Below are 19,246 nucleotides of genomic sequence, written 5' to 3'. Positions count from 1 at the left end.
TTTACACTTTACCTTAACTGATTACAAATATAATATCAAATAATGAATAAGTGAAAGGAATAAAGATTTTACTTACTAATCACAATACTTACTGATGCGCAATCAATTACTCTCGAGACAAGGTGAGTCATAACTAATAGGCTTTAATCAGCTAGAACTGTTCCCAGCAGCTTCGATACAGAAAGTGAAGGCTGCTGGGACGGCATTGCTTCTTATACTCTGCCTCTCAGGGCGGAGCTATGTACATTAGCCAATGGTTGACTCCTAGGTCTAGCCAATGGTCATCCACCTCTCAGGTGCTGCAATACCTGGTATTACCACACTTACCAACACAGGAAGAGTTAAATTTCTCCCAGCTTCTGCTAATTGGAGCACTTTCCTTACCAGCCAATCAGGTCACTGCTTTGCTGTGATGTCGCTCTTCCCGACAGACCCCTGGCCACTGCTCCCGCCAAAAATCTGAAGGCCGCTTCTCCAGCAGCTGTGTCCCCGCCGCTCTCCTCACGCTCTTTCACTGAGTCCCCGCCGCTCTCCTCGCACTCTTTCACTGTGTCCCCACCGCTCTCCTCGCTCTCTTTTATCGTGTCCCCGCTGCTCTCCTCGTGCTCTTTTATCCTGTGTCCCCGGCGCTCTCCTCGCGCTCTTTCAGTGTCCCCGCCGCTCTCCTCGCACTCTTTCACTGTGCCCCCACCGCTCTCCTCGCGCTCTTTCACTGTATCCCCGCCGCTCTCCTCGCACTCTTACTCTGTGTCTCCACCGCTCTCCTCGTGTTATTTTATCCTGAGCCGCTCTCCTCGTGCTCTTTCACAATGTCCTCGCCACTCTCCTCACGCTCTTTCACTGTGTCGAGTTTGCATGTTCTCTCCGTTCCTGTGTGTGTTTCCCCAGGGTACTCTGGTTTCTTCCCACAGTCCAAAGATGTGCAGGTTAGGTGGATTGGACATGCTAAATTGCCCCTTAGGGTCCAAAATGTTAGGTGGGGTTATGGGTTACGCTGATTGGGTGGGAGCGTGGGCCTAGATAGGATGCTCTTTCACAGGGTCGGACAGTGTAAATTTGATGGGCCGAATGGGCTCCTTTTGCGCTGTGATTCAAAGCCTTCTTAGTTTAAGCCTGCAAACAGACAGGGATGGATGTGACTATTGACAAGTCATTGAAAGTGTCCAGTCAGTTGCATCTTTGTGTCAGTGATCTGACGGACTGGCTTGAAGATTATTCATCAATAATTCCATCTTTTCTCAACATCGAAAGAGGAGTGTGGCTGATTTTTCTCTCTCTCAAATGGGGCATTCGGAAGATATAAAATGAAAACAGAAAAATTCAACATGTCTGGCAGCATCTGTGGAGAGAGAAACAGGGTTAACATCGCAAGTGCAATATGACTTTTTTTCAGAAAGGTGGAAAATGTAAATCGTGCATGAGTCAGAGCTTTGCTGTTCATTTTCTGCTTTTTCCAGTTTTATGGCTGAACTCAATTTGGGGTGACGTGAGATGCAGCTGAAAGCAGGCGCTTCACAGCTCCAGAGTCCCAGGTTCGATTCCCAGCTTAGGTCACTGTCTGTGTGGAGTGTGCACGTTCTCCCTGTGTCTGCGTGGGTTTCATCCGGGTGCTCCGGTTTCCTCCACAAGTCCCGAAAGACGTGCTGTTAGGTCATTCGGACATTCTAAATTCTCCCCCATGTACCCGAACAGTCGCCAGAGTGTGGCGACTAGGGGCTTTTCACAGTAACTTCATTGCTTAATGTAAGCCTACTTGTGACAATGAAGATTATTATTATTATTATATTTTTATCCCAATACGTTTAATAGAACAGCAAAAAACATTAAACATGGACTGGTCTTGCTTCTTCAATTTGACCAAATAGAATAGAGTACACCAATCTTAATGCAGTCATTTACAGAGGCAGAAAGGATCAAATAGACCCAGTCAGGGCTGTACCACACTGGGTAGTAGTCAGCTTTGTAGTGTAAGTACAGCAAGATTATGTTTTGCTCTTGTTTCATTTGTCTCAGGATCAATTGTAAAACAGCTTCCATTTTTGTCCTTTAATGATGCCTTAACTCTACTTGCTACTTTCTTTTCCCCTTTGCAGCATGAAGGTTTCCTGGTCTACTCTGAGTACTGCAGCAATTACCCCAGTGCTTATTCTGAAATCTCCAAACTCATGAAGATACAAGACTATGCGTTATTTTTTGAGACCTGCCGATTGCACCAGCACATGTCGAACCTCTCCATCGATGCATTTATGATAATGCCAGTGCAGAAGATCTGTAAATACCCTTTGCAGCTGATGGAGCTGCTGAAGTCCACCACACCCTGTCACAGGTAAGCATGCTAAACAATCTGTCATCACAGCAGAGGGAATAAAATGTAATAGATCAATATTCCGTCTAAAGGCTAGACCTTTGGATTCCCCCTTCCACTTCTATAAACAATCTTTTACGGTTCTCCTACTGATTTGCTTATTTTCACAACAATTGCTGAAACTTGTTGTCGTAGGGTGTCCCTTTAAGGGGGCGACTCCCCTGAGGGCCACGTGACCCTATTGGTCAATGGGGCCGGGGGGCGTGAACTCTGGGGACGGAGCACGGATTCCCATTCAGTTAGGAGTTTGGAGCCTTGAAACATGGTAGCTTTTATCTCACTCTCTGTACATAGTTTCTTACTTTAATACATCGTTCATTTGTTAATCCATGTGGTAGGCGCCCGTCTAACAGGATATTGCACTTCTAAAAAGGGAGTACAAAGGTTTTCTATGATTTATAGCAATCAGCCTCACTGCCAAGGACCTACAAGGAACGAATGGGAGAAATTTGCCGCAAGCCATTCTTTTAATCACTAAGCAATCGCCTCAGAATTAGATGTGGCTCAGGTGGTTTCACAACTTGGAAGGCGATAGATTAAGTGATCAATGAAGATGCTCTAGATCAGTGGCTTCAGTTGTTACCTTGATAATTAATTAGGAAATGTAAAATAACAGAATACCTTGTCATGTGCTGTGAAGTGAGGGATCATCTCATACAGCTGGTTTCCCATCTGAATAGGCCTGGAGTGAGAATAATCATCTAAATGTACTCAGCGAAACAAAATTGGCGTTTCTGATCACTTTTCATTTTAATCAAGCAATGTTTGATCAGTAATTTGAAAGCAGTAAAGCATGTTGTTGTGCAAAAAGGTAATTGATGCTATCTTAATCAAATCAAATCAAACAGATTGTACCTCTTTTTAATTCAATTTTTACGGGATGTGTGCTTCGCTGGCTCGACCAACATTTACTGACCATCCCCAATTGAGAAGGTGGTGGCGGGCTTTCTTTAACCGCTGCAGTCCATGTGGTGGAGGTACACATAGAGTGTTGTTAGGGAAGGAGTTCCAGGATTTTGACTCGGTGACAGTAAAAGAACGACAATATATTTCCAAGTCAGCGTGGTTAGTGACTTGGAAGGGGACCTCCAGGCTGTGGTATTCCCATGTATCTTGTCCTTCTAGAAGGTAATAGTCGTGGGTTGGGAAGGTGTTGACTAAGGTGCCTTGGTGAGTTCCTGCAGTGCATCTTGAAGATGGTACACACTGCTGCTACTGTGCGTCGGTAGTGGAGGGAGTGAATGCCAATCAAACGGGTTGCTTTGTCCTTGATGGTGTTGAGCCTGTTGAGTGTTGTTGGACTTGCACTCATCCAGGAAAGTGGAAAGCATTCCATCACACTCCTAACTTGTGCTTTATAGGTTGCGGACAGGCTTTCAGGAGTCAGGAGGTGAGTTACCACAGGAGGCCCTAACCTCTGACCTACTCTTATAACCACAGTATTTATATGGCTAATGCAGTTCAGTTTGTGATCAATGGTAACCCCCAGGATGTTGATAGTGGGGGATTCAGTGATGGTAATGCTATTGAATGTCAAGATTGTTTGATTCTCTCTTACTGGAGATAGTCATTGCCTGGTTGGTACTTGTATGGCGTGAATGTTACTTGCCGATTACTAAGCAATTCAAAAACAACAAATGGCTACACATTGGTGTGGTGTTTGTCCGCTTTATGGGGTGATCTGCTGAGAGGATCTCATGACTTGGGTAACCAATCAGGGACCAGGGTGGAGGATCACCCAAACAAGTGTGGGTTTCTGTACCAGTTCGATCCTGGAGGCTGACTTACAGCCACAAGGCTCTGAGCCTCTGCATTGTGGTTATATGTAAATAAACAGTGCAGTTATTTACCTAAGCGATGAACAGGAAATATTACAATTGGCTAAAATCTTTACTTTACTGCACAATTTGTTTTCCATTAGCCCAAATTCTGGGCGTTGTATTGCTAGTAATACCAATTCGCTTGCTTTGCCAATGTAACTTCAGTACAAATTGGTCAGATTGTGACTGCTTTGTGATCCAGAAATTAAGTCGTTCTCAACATCTCTAACAGAGCTTTTCATGAGATTTACCATGCAGGTCATTGAAATCTATAAATGTTGGGTTCCTGAATCAAAGACAGCAAGGTCTTACAACAAAGAGTAGTTTATTCTCCAGTTTAGCAGCCACCTCAACACTTGTGCCCTGCCCGTGCCCCCGGAGATAACCAACTCCCGTGCTCCCGGCACGTGACCTCTTATGTAGCCGGTTGTCACCTCAGCATGTGGCCAATCAATCTACATCACCCTCGTTTAGTTGACGAAAAATGTGCAGCCGTTGTGGGGAATGTCCTTTGAGGACCCCGTCTAGTCTCTCATGATGACATCTTGTAATTGCCTGCATGCGATTTCTCTATGTAAGGCATCTTTGTGTTCTTGAATTCGTCAAAAGGAAAGCGCCTCTATTGTTATGATGTCTATGTCTTCTTCACAATCTGCCTGGTCTGTAGTGGGTGAGGAGGCTCTATGAAGGGTTTCAGCCAAGTACAGCTTCTTACCACATTTATAGGTGATGCTGAGTTTGTAACATTGCAGGTTTAGCATCATGCATTGCAGCCATACAGACAGGGTGGAGAGGCTTCTTTCAGATAGTTATAAGTTGCAGGATGACTATATATGAAGTCATGAAATTTCTGACAGGCGAAGACTAAAGCGAGGTGCTCCTTTTCAATTTGTGCATAGTGTGTCTCAGAGTCAATCGGGACACTTGCAGCAAAGACTATTGGTCTTCCATTCTAGATGCAGACTGTGCCAAGTCCATACTGAGAGGTGTCTACTGATATAGGTGCAGGTGCTCGAACATCAAAGTATTGTAACACCAATAGGGCTGTGGGTGCCTGTTGAGTCTGTTGAAGCCTGCTGTGTGGTGCTCTTGCCAGCACCATTCGACATCCAGCTGGAGAGGTTGACAAAGAGGTCCAGTAACCTCATTGTAACATGGAATGAACTTAGAAAGATAATTTGTCACAGCAAAAAAACACTGTAGGGCATGTTTAGCCACAGGAATGGACAGCTGTCATATAGCCATTGTCTGAATCGACCTTTACACCATCAGCTGTGAGTCGATGACCCATGTAAGGAACCTGGTTGACCCTGTATCTGTTCTTCCCAGGGTTAAGCTTCAGCTTTAGGGTCCTGATTCTGTCGAGGACGAGACAAAGACGTACATCATGTTCTTGCATACTACGACACTAAACCAGGATGCAATCAACAATGATCTCGCAAGGTGGGCCTGCAAAGAGTTGCTCCATGCGCAGCTGGAAAACCTTGCTGCCAGTGGAGATCCCATAGGCCATATGAAGAAAATTATATCTGCCTACCAAAGACTTGAATATGGCAAGTTTTGAGGGTTCCTCATCGAACAGGATCAGCCAGAACCTGCATTTTGCATCGAGAACGCTGAATACCTTTGGCATGTCTGCTATCAACTGTTCCACTGTCTTCATAGGGTGATAAGGTCTGAGTAGCACCTTGTTCAACTGCGCTGGGTCAATACAGATACTGACCACACCATCTTTCTTTACTTTGGCCACCATTGCTGAAACCCATTCTGTGGCCTCATCTATAGGAGGTATGATACTTCATGCTGTCATCTGATGCAGCTCACGAACTATCTTCTGCTTCATGTCTACCCGTACTCTCCTCTTGGTGGCACCGAATCATCTTGTCTCATGGTACACAACTGGTAACTTCTCAATGATGTGACAGTTGAAGAGATCTTTGCATGCTGTCATCTCTGGGGCCTGGTGTTGTAGAGCTTGCACGTCTGGACCAAGTTGAATGAGCGCCAGTGAAATAGTGTCCTGAAGACCGAATAGTGGCCTTATATTCTGCTCAACTATATGTAACTTGAAACTGTCCTGCTTGCAGTGGGGAGTAGCTACACCTTTGGTGTGGATTTGTCAGCCATAAGCCATGAAGTCCCTCTGAGTGCTGGGGTCTGGTGCTACGTGTGGGTCTAGTTCCCATAACATTCACCAAGCCAACATGTTACACTTTGCTCCAGTGTCAACTTTACTTTTAGTCTTGAGTTACTGTGAATTACATTGAGGGTGGTGAAGATCTCACCTTTTCTCTGACAGTGTTTTAAAAAAAAAAATTTAGATTACCCAATTCATTTTTTCCAATTGAGGGACAATTTAGCGTGGCCAATCCACCTACCTTGCACATCTTTGGGTTGTGGGGGCGAAACCCACACAAACACAGGGAGAATGTGCAAACTCCATACGGACAGAGACCCAGAGCCAGGATCGAACCTGGGACCTCGGCGCCGTGAGGCAGTAGGGCTAACCCACTGCGGCACCGCGCTGCCCTTTCTCTGGCAGTGTTAAGTTTCCAATGGAGTGTTGTTGGAGGCTCTGTAGTTTTACTGCTTTGGTTGAGCTCCAGTTCATTCATCTCACTGATGCTCCTACCCTTGGAGGACCAACAAGCTGCCCTATTGCAGATGGCAGAGGAAAGCAGCTGCATTCTTCAGCATTTAGAGAAGTGATTCCATTTTCCACATTTGTTGCATCTTTTACTGTATGCAAAACAAGCTGTTCTGTTATAAGTGTGCTGGCCACTGCAGTTTGGGCAGGGCATGCCCTCTATTGCAAGTACATCTGTTTCCTGCCTAAAATTTCTGCTTCTCTTTTCTGATTGTTCATTTAGCATGCAGATAATAATGGCTGCCTTTAACATTAGGGGCAGAATTCTCTTGCCGTTCACAGCAGCGGTGAATCCCGGCCTAGATCTTTTTCTTGCAATAGCTGCTTGCAGAATAAATTATTGTGAATTCTACTAAGTATTTGATCCCTGAATAGTTCATCAATGAGAGTTTTAAATGCACATTTCTTTGCCAAGATTTTTAGGGTGGCTGTGTATTGATCCATTTGCTCTTTGATTTGCTCAATTGAACACATGTCTATCGAGGATTATATTTTTTGACTGGAAGACAGACAGTTTTTGGTATTAAGAGGGTGATGTGCCATCAATGAACACAAGATGAGTAGTGAACGAAACTGAGGCTTTAATAAGCTAAACAGAAAGCCTCCTGGCCACCGATCCCCAACTGGGGCAGGGCTGGAGGTCAGCCACCTTTATACCAAGCCGGAGGGGAGGCGGAGCCATCTGGCAGTGGTTTACCACAATACATATAGTACAGTAACAGTTTATCACCAGACATATAATACACTAACAGTGGTTTATCACATTCACCCCCTGTTAAAAAGAAAAGAGTCCAGCGGGGGTGAAGTGGACTTAAAGGTCAAGTCTGTCGGGACCTTGACCTTCCGTTGTGATCGCCTCAGTCCCGGCTGTGGTGTGGGCACTGGTGTCGGGACCTGCGCATCCGGGAGCGTGTTGTCCTCTTCTTCACCCAGTAGTTCAGTCACTGGAGGGGGAGGCGGTGTTGGGGCGGGGGTGGTGGTGATGGTCGCTGGTGGGCCTGCGGGTGCCAATTCTTGAAGTAGCTGGGTAGTGGTGGAGGGAGACGGTGTAGGATCGGGGGTGGTGGTGATGGTCGCTGGGGAACCTGCAGGTGCCAAATCCCGGAGGGAGACTGTGTCCTGCCACCCATCATGATGTGCCACCTAGGCATATTGTGGATTGGCATGGAGAAGCGGGACCTTCTCGATGAGGGGATCCGATTTATGACTCCTCGCATGCTGCCGGAGGAGGACGGGCCCTGAGACTGTCAGCCAGGACGGGAGCAAGACCCTGGAGGTAGACGTCCTGGGGAAGGCAAACATACGTTTGTGAGGGGTCTCATTGGTGGCAGTGCACAGGAGCAACCGGATGGAGTGGAGCGCATCGGGAAGGACCTCCTGCCAGCGGGAGAGTGGGTGACTTCTAGAACGTAATGTCATGTAAGAGTACCTTTAAGAAATGGATGTTTAAGCAATGTACCTTTAAGGAATCGAGCTGATTGTATTACTGAAGTGATGTCAGAGTTTGGGGGGAGCTGAGCTCACTTCTGCTTTTGGTTTCAGTTTGCGAGAGAAGCTTGGGTGTGTCTGTGTGTTTTGCTGAGAGCAGCTGAAAAGTGCCTGACTGGTTTTGCTGAGAGCAGCTGAAAAGTGTCTGGCTGGTTTGCTGAGAGCTGCATGAAAGGAGAAAGCCAGTTTGAGGAGAAAGCTGGGAGTGTGTGTGTGTTTGGAAAAGAGTTGCAGGAAGAAAAACACAGAGCTGGTCTGTGGATGTCTGCAAATCCAAAGATTATAAGTATATTGAATGTAACCTCATGTCTGTTGTTAAAGATGAAGTCTTGTGGATGTTTAAAGGAACATTTTGAGGGATTATTTAGTGTTATATTATTTTCAGGGTTATCTTTGAAGTAAGGGATGTTAAGTGATCCTGTGTTTATTCAAAAGGTTAAGTTGAGTTCATGGAGTAAACATTGTTTTGTGTTTAAAAACCACGTGTCCATAATTGTAATATCACACCTGGGGAACAAGCCTTGTGCTTCAAAAGCAACAATCCATCAAAGGGGAGGTTGGTTGAACTCCATGATACATTTTGGGGTTCTGAAAACACCTCTCCCATAACAATTGGGGTCTCGTCCGGGATAAACGTCTATCTATTGGATTGGCTTTTGTGAACTTAAAGACCGTGAAGGATTGTGGCTTTTCCGGTGTGGTATTTTAGTTTAAGTGGGGAGAGTGTTGTAAACAATGGCTCTTTCGGAGGCTCAAGTTTTTGGGGGTGGAAACGGTAACACGTGATACCTTACTGACAGAGACTAAAAACAGACTGTTAGGTTTGGCAAAAGCATTGCAGTTAACACTGCCTAGCAAAATACAAAAAGATGAGGTACTTAACGCGGTATCTGCGCATTTACGTTTGCCTGTGATACATTCTGTCTCATTAGATATGGCAAAGCTCCAGTTGCAGATTAAGCAATATGAACATGAAAAATAATTAAAGCAACTTGAACATGAAAAAGAATTAAAGCGGCTTGAATATTGCAATGAAAGAAAGAGATAGAGACAGAGAGGAAAAAGAAAAGGAGAGAGAAGAAAGAAACAAAGAAAGAAATAAAGAGGAAAGGGAAAAAGAGACAGAGTTTGAACTTCGGAAAATGGCTCTGAAACATGAAAATCAGTTAAAATTGGCAGACGCAAAGGGACACGTACAGTTGGAGGAGATGGATGAGGATAATGAGACAGAGCGTCATAGTCGAAGATGTGGTGGGGGTCTATTTAAATCTGTCCAAGCATTGCCAAGGTTTGACGAGAATCAGGTAGAAGCCTTTTTCATTTCAATTGAGATGGTAGCTAAACAAATGCAATGGCCACAGTACATGTGGGTATTACCGATTCAAACAAAGCTGATAGGTAGGGCTAATGAAGTGTTTGCATTACTACCGGAGGAGGTATTTGGAACGTATGAGGAGGTGAAGAAATCTATCTTAAGTGCATATGAGCTAGTGCCTGAAGCTTACAGACAAAGGTTTAGAAATTTAAGGAAAGAATTTGGTCAAACATACATGGAGTTTGAAAGGCTCAAACAGAGTAATTTTGATAGGTGGATAAGGGCTTTGAAAACAGACCAAACGCATGAAGCTCTGAGAAATTATACTTTTGGAGGAGTTTAAAAATTCAATTCCTGATGTACTGTGAACTCATGTGGAAGAACAGAGGGTTAAAACTGGGAGATTAGCAGCAGAAATGCAGACGATTATGAATTAGTTCATGAATCAAAGATTGGTTTCCGACATCAGTTTCAGCCGATGAGGGATAGAAACTGGGGACATGAGAAATACTCAAGTGGTAAAGATACAGGTGATCTGATGGGAGACAATAAATAGAGTGTACCTCAGATTAAAAAAGAAATCCAGGAGGGTGGAAAAGAAAGAAAAAGTTTCAAATGTTTTCACTGTAATAAACTAGGCCATGTAAAGTCACAGTGTTGGTGGTTGAAGAAAAGCACTGGGAAGGCTGATGTGGTAAAACAGGATAAGACAGTGGGATTTGTTAGAGCGGTAAAGGAAAGCCCAAGGGAAGCGAAGGAGGTGCAAATGAGTGTACAGCCTGTTCAAGAAGTAATTGTTAAGAAGGTGCCAGATGTCTTTAAAGAATTTACTTGTGTGGGTAAAGTTTACTCATGTGTATCAGGAGGAGCAGGTGAAGAAGTCACAATTTTAAGAGATACAAGGGCTAGTCAATCTTTAATGGTAAGAGATGAGGAATTGTGTAGTTTGGGAAGAATGTTGCCAGAAAAGGTGGTGATATGTGTAATTCAGGGTGAGAGGAGTAGTGTTCCATTATATAAGGTAAGGTTGGAAAGTCCAGTGAAGAGTGGTGAAGTGGTAGTAGGAGTAGTAGATAAACTATCTTGTCCAGGAATACAGTTTATCTTGGGTAATGATATAGCTGGATCGCAGGTGGGAGTGATGCCTACTGTGGTTGATAAGCCAGTGGAAAATCAGACAACTGAAGGGTTGAAGGACGAATATCCTGGGAATTTTCCAGATTGTGTAGTAACAAGGTCACAGGTTAAGACAAGAGGCAAAATGAAAGAATGAAGATGAAGTTGAAGTGCAATTATCAGAAAAGATTTTTGATCAGATGGTTGAAAAAGAACAAGAACAGGTGGAGGATGAGGCGGATATTTTTAGTTCAGGAAAATTGGTGGAGTTACAACAGAAAGATGTAGAAATAAAACGGATATATCAGAAAGCATATACGGAAGAGGAATCTGAGAGTATGCCAGAGTGTTATTACCGCAAAAGTGATGTCTTGATGAGAAAATGGAGATCTGTACATATGCAGGCGGATGAAAAGTGGGCAGAAGTTCATCAAGTAGTATTGCCGGCAGGGTATAGAAAGGAGGTGTTGCGAGTTGCACATGAGGTACCAGTGGGAGGTCATTTGGGAATAAGGAAAACTCAAGCTAAAATCCAGAAACATTTTTATTGGCCTGGACTACATAAAGATGTAGTTAAATTTTGTCAATCATGTCACACATGTCAAGTGATAGGGAAACCTCAAGCAGTGATAAAACCTGAATACCCATTCCAGCATTTGAGGAACCTTTTACGAGGGTCCTAATTTATTGTGTAGGACCGCTTCCTAATACAAAAAGTGGGAATCAATATCTTTTGACTATAATGGATGTGTCTACTAGGTTTCCAGAGGCCATTCCAATATATAAGATTACAGATAAAAGGACTGTGGAGAAATTACTTAAATTCTTTACTAGATATGGACTACCCACAGAAATTCAATCGGATCAAGGATAGAATTTTACTTCAAAGTTATTCAAAGAAGTTATGGATAGCTTAGGAATAAAACAATTTAAATCAACTGTGTACCATCCAGAATCGCAGGGAGCGTTAGAAAGGTGGCCTCAGACATTAAAGACAATGTTGAGGGCGTATTGTCAAGATTATCCAGAGGATTGGGATAAAGGAATCCCATTCGTATTGTTTGCAATTAGGGATGCACCTAATGAGTCAAACAAATTTAGTCCTTTTGAACTAATTTTTGGTCATGAGGTAAGAGGACCACTTGGATTGATTAAGGAAAAATTGGTGGGTGAGAAATCAGAAAGTACATTATTGGATTACGGGTCAAATTTTAGGGAACGATTAAATAGAGCAGGTGAATTGGCTAGACAACATTTGAAAGTTGCACAAAATGTGATAAAACGTGTAGCGGACAAGAAATTCAAAGTTCGTAGTTTTGCCAGTGGGGATAAAGTTTTAGTGTTGTTACCAGTGATAGGTGAGCCTTTAAAAGCTAGGTTTTGTGGACCGTATCAGATTGAAAGGAAATTAAGTGAGTTGAATTATGTGGTAAAAACACCAGATAGAAGGAAGACTCACCGAGTGTGTCATGTGAATATGCTTAAAAGGTACTTTGAAAGGGAAGGAGAGAAAAAGGAGGAGGTTTTAATGATTCTAACTCAATGTGACGAACGAAATCCGGATGACCGTGAATTTGCCATACCTCAAATTAAATTGAAAAATGAGGATGTTTTTAAAAATTGGGATTAATTGTTAAGTTACCTTACAGAGGAAAAACGAACTGACTTGAAAGAGTTATTGATATCACATGGGCAAGTTTGTGGAGATAAATTGGGAAGTACTAAAATGGCTCTATCTGATGTAAATGTGGGAAATGCTGTTCCTATCAAACAACATCCATATAGACTTAATCCTTTAAAATTGGCACAGGTTAACAGAGAGATTGAGAGTATGCTTAAAAATGGCATAATTGAAATGGGTTGCAGCCAATGGAGCTCACCCACAGTGATGGTACCTAAACTAGACGGTACCCAATGGTTGTGTGTGGACTATCGAAAGGTGAATGCAGTTACAAGAACAGACTCTTACCCTATCCCACGTTTGAAGGATTGCATTGAGAAAGTGGGACAATCTGCTTTTATTTCCAACTTCCAGACATGGAAAGAACATTTAAAACATCGTATGGAGTTCTTCGATCGACTTCAGGAGGCGTGTTTGGTGATGAATCTAGCCGAAAGTGAATTTGGAGAAGCCCGAATTACTTTCATAGATCATAGAATTTACAGTGCAGAAGGAGGCCATTCGGCCCATTGAGTCTGCACCTGCTCTTGGAAAGAGCACCCTACCCAAGGTCAACACCTCCACCCTATCCCCATATCCCAGTAACCCCACCCAAACTAAGGGCAATTTTGGACACTAAGGGCAATTTATCATGGCCAATCCACCTAACCTGCACATCTTTGGACTGTGGGAGGAAACCGGAGCACCCAGAGGAAACCCACGCACACACGGGGAGGATGTGCAGACTCCGCACAGACAGTGACCCAAGCCGGAATCGAACCTGGGACCCTGGAGCTGTGAAGCAATTGCGCTATCCACAATGCTACCATGCTGCCCCATGCGGAGTTTCCGATACCCTCAAGACGAAGGGAAATAATGCGATCTCTTAGCATGAATGAATTTGATCGAACCTTTGTGCAAATGATTTGTAGCATGGTTGCTCCACTGATGGACTTGCTAAAGAAGCGTCAAAAATTTAAATAGACAGCAGACTGTCAACAGGCATTTGAATGCCTGAAAGCTGTGGTAACCAATGTTCCTGTATTGGAGAATTGCAAGGGACTCTGTGGTCAGATTGAACTAAATTATCTGATTCTAAAGAGAAATGCCGAGGAGTAGAGGGATGGATGGATCATGCAGAGACTTTTTTGTTCCAAGAGACTGTCAATCGAGAAGGATTTCGGTTGGAGGAAGAAGAACGGGGAAAATGGACTATATTATTATGCCTGTTTGTGTGTGTTGTGTTTTTTTTTAAACAAAAAAGTATTTTTACTGTGTGCATTTCTTAATTGATGGTGCAAGGTTAAAAATGAAACCATTTTGAAGTTGATGGTTTATTTTTCTTCTTGGGGGGTGTTTTCATGTGAGAGTACCTTTAAGAAATGGATATTTAAGCAATGTACCTTGAAGGAATGGAGCTGATCATATTACTGAAGTGATGTCAGAGGTTGGGGGGAGCTGAGCTCACTTCTGCTTTTGGTTTCATTTTGGGAGAGCAGCTTGGGTGTGTCTGTGTGTTTTGCTGAGAGCAGCTGAAAAGTGCCTGGCTGGTTTGCTGAGAGCTGCATGAAAGGAGAAAGCCAGTTTGAGGAGAAAGCTGGGAGTGTGTGTGTGTTTGGAAAAGAGTTGCAGGAAGAAAAACACAGAGCTGGTCTGTGGATGTCTGCAAATCCAAAGACTATAAGTATATTGAATGTAAGCTCATGTCTGTTGTTAAAGGTGAAGTCTTGTGGATGTTTAAAGGAACATTTTGAGGGATTATTTAATGTTGTATTATTTTCGGGGTTATCTTTGAAGTAAGGGGTGTTAAGTGATCCAGTGCTTATTTAAAAGGTTAAGTTGAGTTCAGGGAATAAACATTGTTTTGTGTTAAGAACCACGTGTCCATAATTGTAATATCACACCTGAGGAACAAGGCGTTTTCTTCAAAAGCAACAATCCATTAAAGGGGGAGGTTGGTTGAACTCCATGATACATTTTGGGGTTCTGAAAATACCTCTCCCATTACAGTAGGGCAAGAAGGACGGCCTTCCATACCGTCGCGTTCTCCTTCTCTACCTGTCCGTTTCCCCAGCGGTTGTAGCTGGTCGTCCTGCTTTAGGCGATGCCCTTGCTAAGCAGGAACTGATGCGACTCATCGTTCATGAAGGAGGAACCCCGATCGCTATGGATGTAGGTGGGGAACCCGAACAAGGTGAAGAGACTGCACGGCCTTGATGATGGTGGCAGAGGTCATGTCAGGGCATGGGATGGCAAAAGGGAATCTTGAGTACTCGTCAACAATGTTGAGGAAGTACATGTTACGGTCAGTTTGAAGTCGATGATAAGGCGCTCAAAGAGGCGGGAGGCCTTTACCAGGTGCGCCCTCTCTGGCCGATAGAAGTGCGGTTTGCACTCCGCACAGACCTGGCAGTCCCTGGTCACGGTCCTGACCTCCTCGATGGAGTAAGGCAGGTTGCGAGCCTTGATAAAATGAAAAAAACGGGTGACCCCCGGGTGTCAGAGGTCATTGTGGAGGGCCCGAGGTCGGCACATGTATCGCGGGATAGGGCATCTGGGGGCTCATTGAGCTTCCCAGATTGGTACAAAATATCGTAGTTGTAGGTGGAGAGTTCAATCCTCCACCTCAGAATGTTGTCGTTCTTGATCTTGCCCCGCTGTGTATTGTTAAACATGAAGGCAACCGACCATTGGTCAGTGAGGAGAGTGAATCGCCTGCTGGCCAGGTAATGCCTCCAATGTCGCATAGGTTCTACAATGGTTTGGGGTTCATTTTCGACAGAGAGTGTCGAATTTCGGAGGCATGGAGGGTACGGGAGAAGAAAGCCACGGGCCTACCCGCCTGGTTGAGGGTAGCGGCCAGGGCAAAGTCCAACGCATCACTCTCCACCTGGAAAGGAATGGACTCGTCCACAGCGTGCATCGCGGCTTAAAGTTAGTGTACTCTACGCCTCGTACCAAAAGGGTTGCAACGCAGTACCCCCAGATATCTACGGAATGTTATCCGGAAGCCAGGTAGATTTTCTGGGTCGCAGGTAAAATTGGGAGGGAGCAGCGCCTTACCGTATCTGGGTGGATAAAGCTGTTTGTGCTCCCGGAGTCGAAGAGGCAGGCCGTCTCGTGCCCTTTGATCCGGATGGTTATCGTGGATTTCGTGAGGTGATGAGGTCAAGACTGGTCGAGTGTGTTGGAGGCGAGCTTCGGAAGGTGATGGGTGGATCGGTCGGAAATAGCGGTGGCCAGTGTACGACCGGGTGAGTAAGGGTCCCGGGAGGCTGCGGAGTGGTCCCAGGATGGTGGCCTCCATGGGTCGCGCATGGTGGGCGAAATCAAAGATGGCAGTCCCCACGGGTTGCACATGGTGGCTGACAGCGAAGATGGCGGCACCAACAGGTCGCATATGGCGGGTGGCGCGGCAGATGGGGCGGTCCCGACAGACAACATGCAGCGCTGCTGGGCCTAGGAACTTTAGGGACAGGTCGGGCCTGGCACACTTTGGCGGAGTGGCCCTTCCTCCCACACCTTTTGCAAATCGCGTTCCGTGCAGGGCAACGTTTCTGGGATGCTTACCCTGGCCGTAAAAGTAGCATTTCGAGCTTCCGGCGTTGGCAGGTTGCTGCGCGGCACAGTCTTCTGCCGCACTCGCGTCGGATGATGGCGGCACCCACTAGGTCCAAGAGGGTGCCGCGTGGTCGGACGTGTAGGCCTCCATGTTCTGGAAAGCCACTTCCAGCGAATTTGAGAGCTGCGCTGTATCTGGGATGCCGAGTGTACCCCCTTCTAGCCAGCGCTGGCAGATGTAATTCGATTTAATGCTCGCGACATAGGCATCCCTGATCAACAGCTCCGTGTGTTGGATAGCCGATACCGCCTGGCAAGCACAGTTCCGTACCGAGTACCCACAAGGCACGCAGGAATTCGACTTGTGATTCTCCGGGGCGTTGTCGCCTCGTGGCAAGGATGTGCCTAGCATACACCTCGTTTACTGACATTACATACTGTCCCTTCAGCAGTATTATCGCCTCCGTATACGAGGGGGCATCTCTGATAAGAAGGAAAACTTGCGGGCTCACCTGTGCATTGTGTATTTGCTGCTTTTGGAGGTCAGTGACGTCTTCGGTGGAGGTAAGCTTCGAAGCAGCTTAGCCAGTGGTCGAATGTCACAGTGGCGTCGGCTGCTTGTGGATCCAGCTCCAGGCGATCAGGCTTGAGTGATGAATTCATCTTAAAAGTTTAGCTTATTAAATTGATGTGCCATCAATGTACACAAGACGAGCAGTGAACGAAACTGAGGTTTTAATAAGCTGAACAGAAAGCCTCCTGGCCTCTGATCCCGAACTGGGGCAGGGCCAGAGGTCAGCCACCTTTATACCAAGCCCGAGGAGAGGTGGAGCCATCTGACAGTGGTTTACCACAATACATGTAGTACAGTAACAGCTTACCACAACACATATAACATACTGATGTGGAGGTGCTGGCGTTGGACTGGGGTGAGCACAGTAAGAAGTCTTACAACACCAGGTTAAAGTCCAACATGTTTGTTTCAAACACTAGCTTTCGGAGCACTGCTCCTTCCTCAGGTGATAATATAATATACTAACAGTGGTTTACCACAGAGGGTCCTCTTTTTCCTCCTCCGCTTGGAAAATAAACGACTCCAATTTTTCGACGGCATTGGGGCCCATTAAGTTTTGAGATGTCAGACAATGCAGCACCGCACAATTACCCCACTCCTTCTTGAACTTTTCCCAATTATCTGCAATATTTTCATCAAAGGCAAGTGGATCGGCATGATGGAATCCTTGTGCCACACTGCCAATCCTGACACCACGTAAATGTGTTGGGTTCCAAACGACAGACAACAAGGATTTAATCTCGAGTTTAGCAGCTACTTCATCAATTGTGCTTTGCCCATGGCCTTGGGAACAACCAGCTCTCATTCTCCTAACATGTGACCTCTCATGTAGCTGCGTCATCATGTAAACATGTAACCGTTCAGTCCAATTCTGTGGAAAGGAAAATCAGGACCTTTCTGTACTGGATGAGCATTTTTGTGTAATAGTTGAGAAGCAGATAATCTATATTGTCGCTCAAGTTGTTTAACAGACAGCAATTTGGGGCAATTTTACTTCTAAATTCTGGTCTACAAATTGAGATTTCAGGCCTCTGGGTTGCATGGTTTCAGTCTGGGGTCAGGAAGAGCACTCCAGTACCTCCCAACTCTACATTCAGGGGTGGATTTTTAACAATTTTAATTTTTCTGTAAGGCCTATAGCAGTCCTATTAAGGATAGAAGGAGGGGCTGGTTTAGTACAGTGGGCTAAATAGCTGGCTTGTAATGAAGAACAATGCAGAACAATGCCAGCAGCGTGGGTTCAATTCCCGTACTGGCCCCCCCGAACAGGTGCCGGAATGTGGCGACTAGAGGCTTTTCACAGTAACTTCATTGAAGCATACTTGTGACAATAAGCGATTATTATTATTATATAGACCTACTTTACCTGAATGGTAGCTGCATTTAAGATGATGCAATTTTACACGGGGTCCACAAATAGGCATTGTACCTTTCATTTGTACACAGCGATTGCTTAATGTCTGTTATTGGCATGGACCCTTGACACATATTTGCTGGCCTCTATTTATATGGCGTGTGGGAGAACACTCTCCTGCTTGCCATAATGGAGGCTTATGCACCCCCAAAAGTAAGTGAACCATCAAATTTCTAGTTTAATCTTTATGTTTAAATACAGCTTTTGCTTTCAATTCTTTTCTGAGTGATGCAATGATTCTCCAGGCGGATTGAGAGAATAGCAGGAGAGCCCTGTAACGGGATTTGCACCTGCCGCAAATCGCTTTCTGATTCTTCCAGTCCACTCCACCTGGCAAGGATCTCACCCGAAAAGGGTGGGAACCTGATCACAACTCATTTCCATAAATTGTAACCTCATTAGCGAGAATAAAGTTTAATACAGCGGCCCCTCGGTATTCGTCCAACACCCCATTTGGGTGTTGGCAGGGTGCAAATCACTACTGGTCCCTAAAAGTGGGGACCAGGCTCCATCGACACTGAGAGGAGCTGGGCAGGGAGTGCGCTCTCTACACTTACCTTCAGGGGAGATGAGGGTTGGGGGAAGCTTGGGATGGGCTGGAGAGGCTCAGTTCAGGGACCTTTCCCAAGATAGGGGTTGTATAGTAAGTCGTCCCTCTGTAGCCTTGAAAACTTTAAAAAATATATATATTTATTAAAGTTTCTTAACACAATTTTTCTCCCTTACAAACAATAACCCCCCCCCCCCCACGTAACAAAATAACGAGAAATTGCGCAGAGCAAGATATATACATGGCAAAATGATATATTTACATGTCTTTGTACACTGGCTCTCTCCCATTCGTGCCATGTTATCACTTGCTCATCCATCCTCCCAGGCAGTCCCCCCCCTCCCCCCCCCCCCCCCCCCCCCCCCCCCCCCCCCCCCCCCCAGGTTGCTGCTGCTGCTGACTGATCTTCCTCTAATGCTCCGCGAGATAGTCTAGGAACGGTTGCCACCGCCTGTAGAGCCCCTGCGCAGACCCTCTCAAGGCGAACTTAATCCTCTCCAACTTTATGAACCCAGCCATATCATTTATCCATGCCTCCAGGCTGGGGGGCTTCACCTCCTTCCACATTAGCAAGATCCTTCGCCGGGCTACTAGGGACGCAAAGGCCAGAATGCCGGCCTCTTTCGCCTCCTGTACTCCCGGCTCGTCCACTCCTCCAAATATTGCTAGCCCCCAGCTTGGCTTGACCCGGACTTTCACCACCTGGGATATTGCTCCCGCCACTCCTCTCCAGAAC

General features: G+C 45.4%; 1 protein-coding gene across 3 annotated transcripts in view; it reads left to right on the top strand.

Annotated features, from left to right (window-relative positions):
- The window catches only part of LOC140389972 (rho guanine nucleotide exchange factor 4-like), a 196,785-nt gene that overhangs the window by 110,996 nt on the left and 66,543 nt on the right, over positions 1-19,246 (top strand). For all 3 annotated transcript variants that reach the window (XM_072474689.1, XM_072474688.1, XM_072474691.1), the window contains exon 10: positions 2,094-2,326. In XM_072474689.1, the coding sequence (XP_072330790.1) occupies positions 2,094-2,326 (233 nt within the window). The remainder of the gene's footprint in view (positions 1-2,093; positions 2,327-19,246) is intronic.

The sequence above is a fragment of the Scyliorhinus torazame genome, chromosome 14 (assembly GCF_047496885.1).
Source record: "Scyliorhinus torazame isolate Kashiwa2021f chromosome 14, sScyTor2.1, whole genome shotgun sequence".
Classification (NCBI taxonomy): Eukaryota; Metazoa; Chordata; class Chondrichthyes; order Carcharhiniformes; family Scyliorhinidae; genus Scyliorhinus; species Scyliorhinus torazame.
The sequence above is the reverse complement of the archived record's forward strand: the minus strand, read 5'-3'. Positions and strand labels throughout refer to the sequence as shown.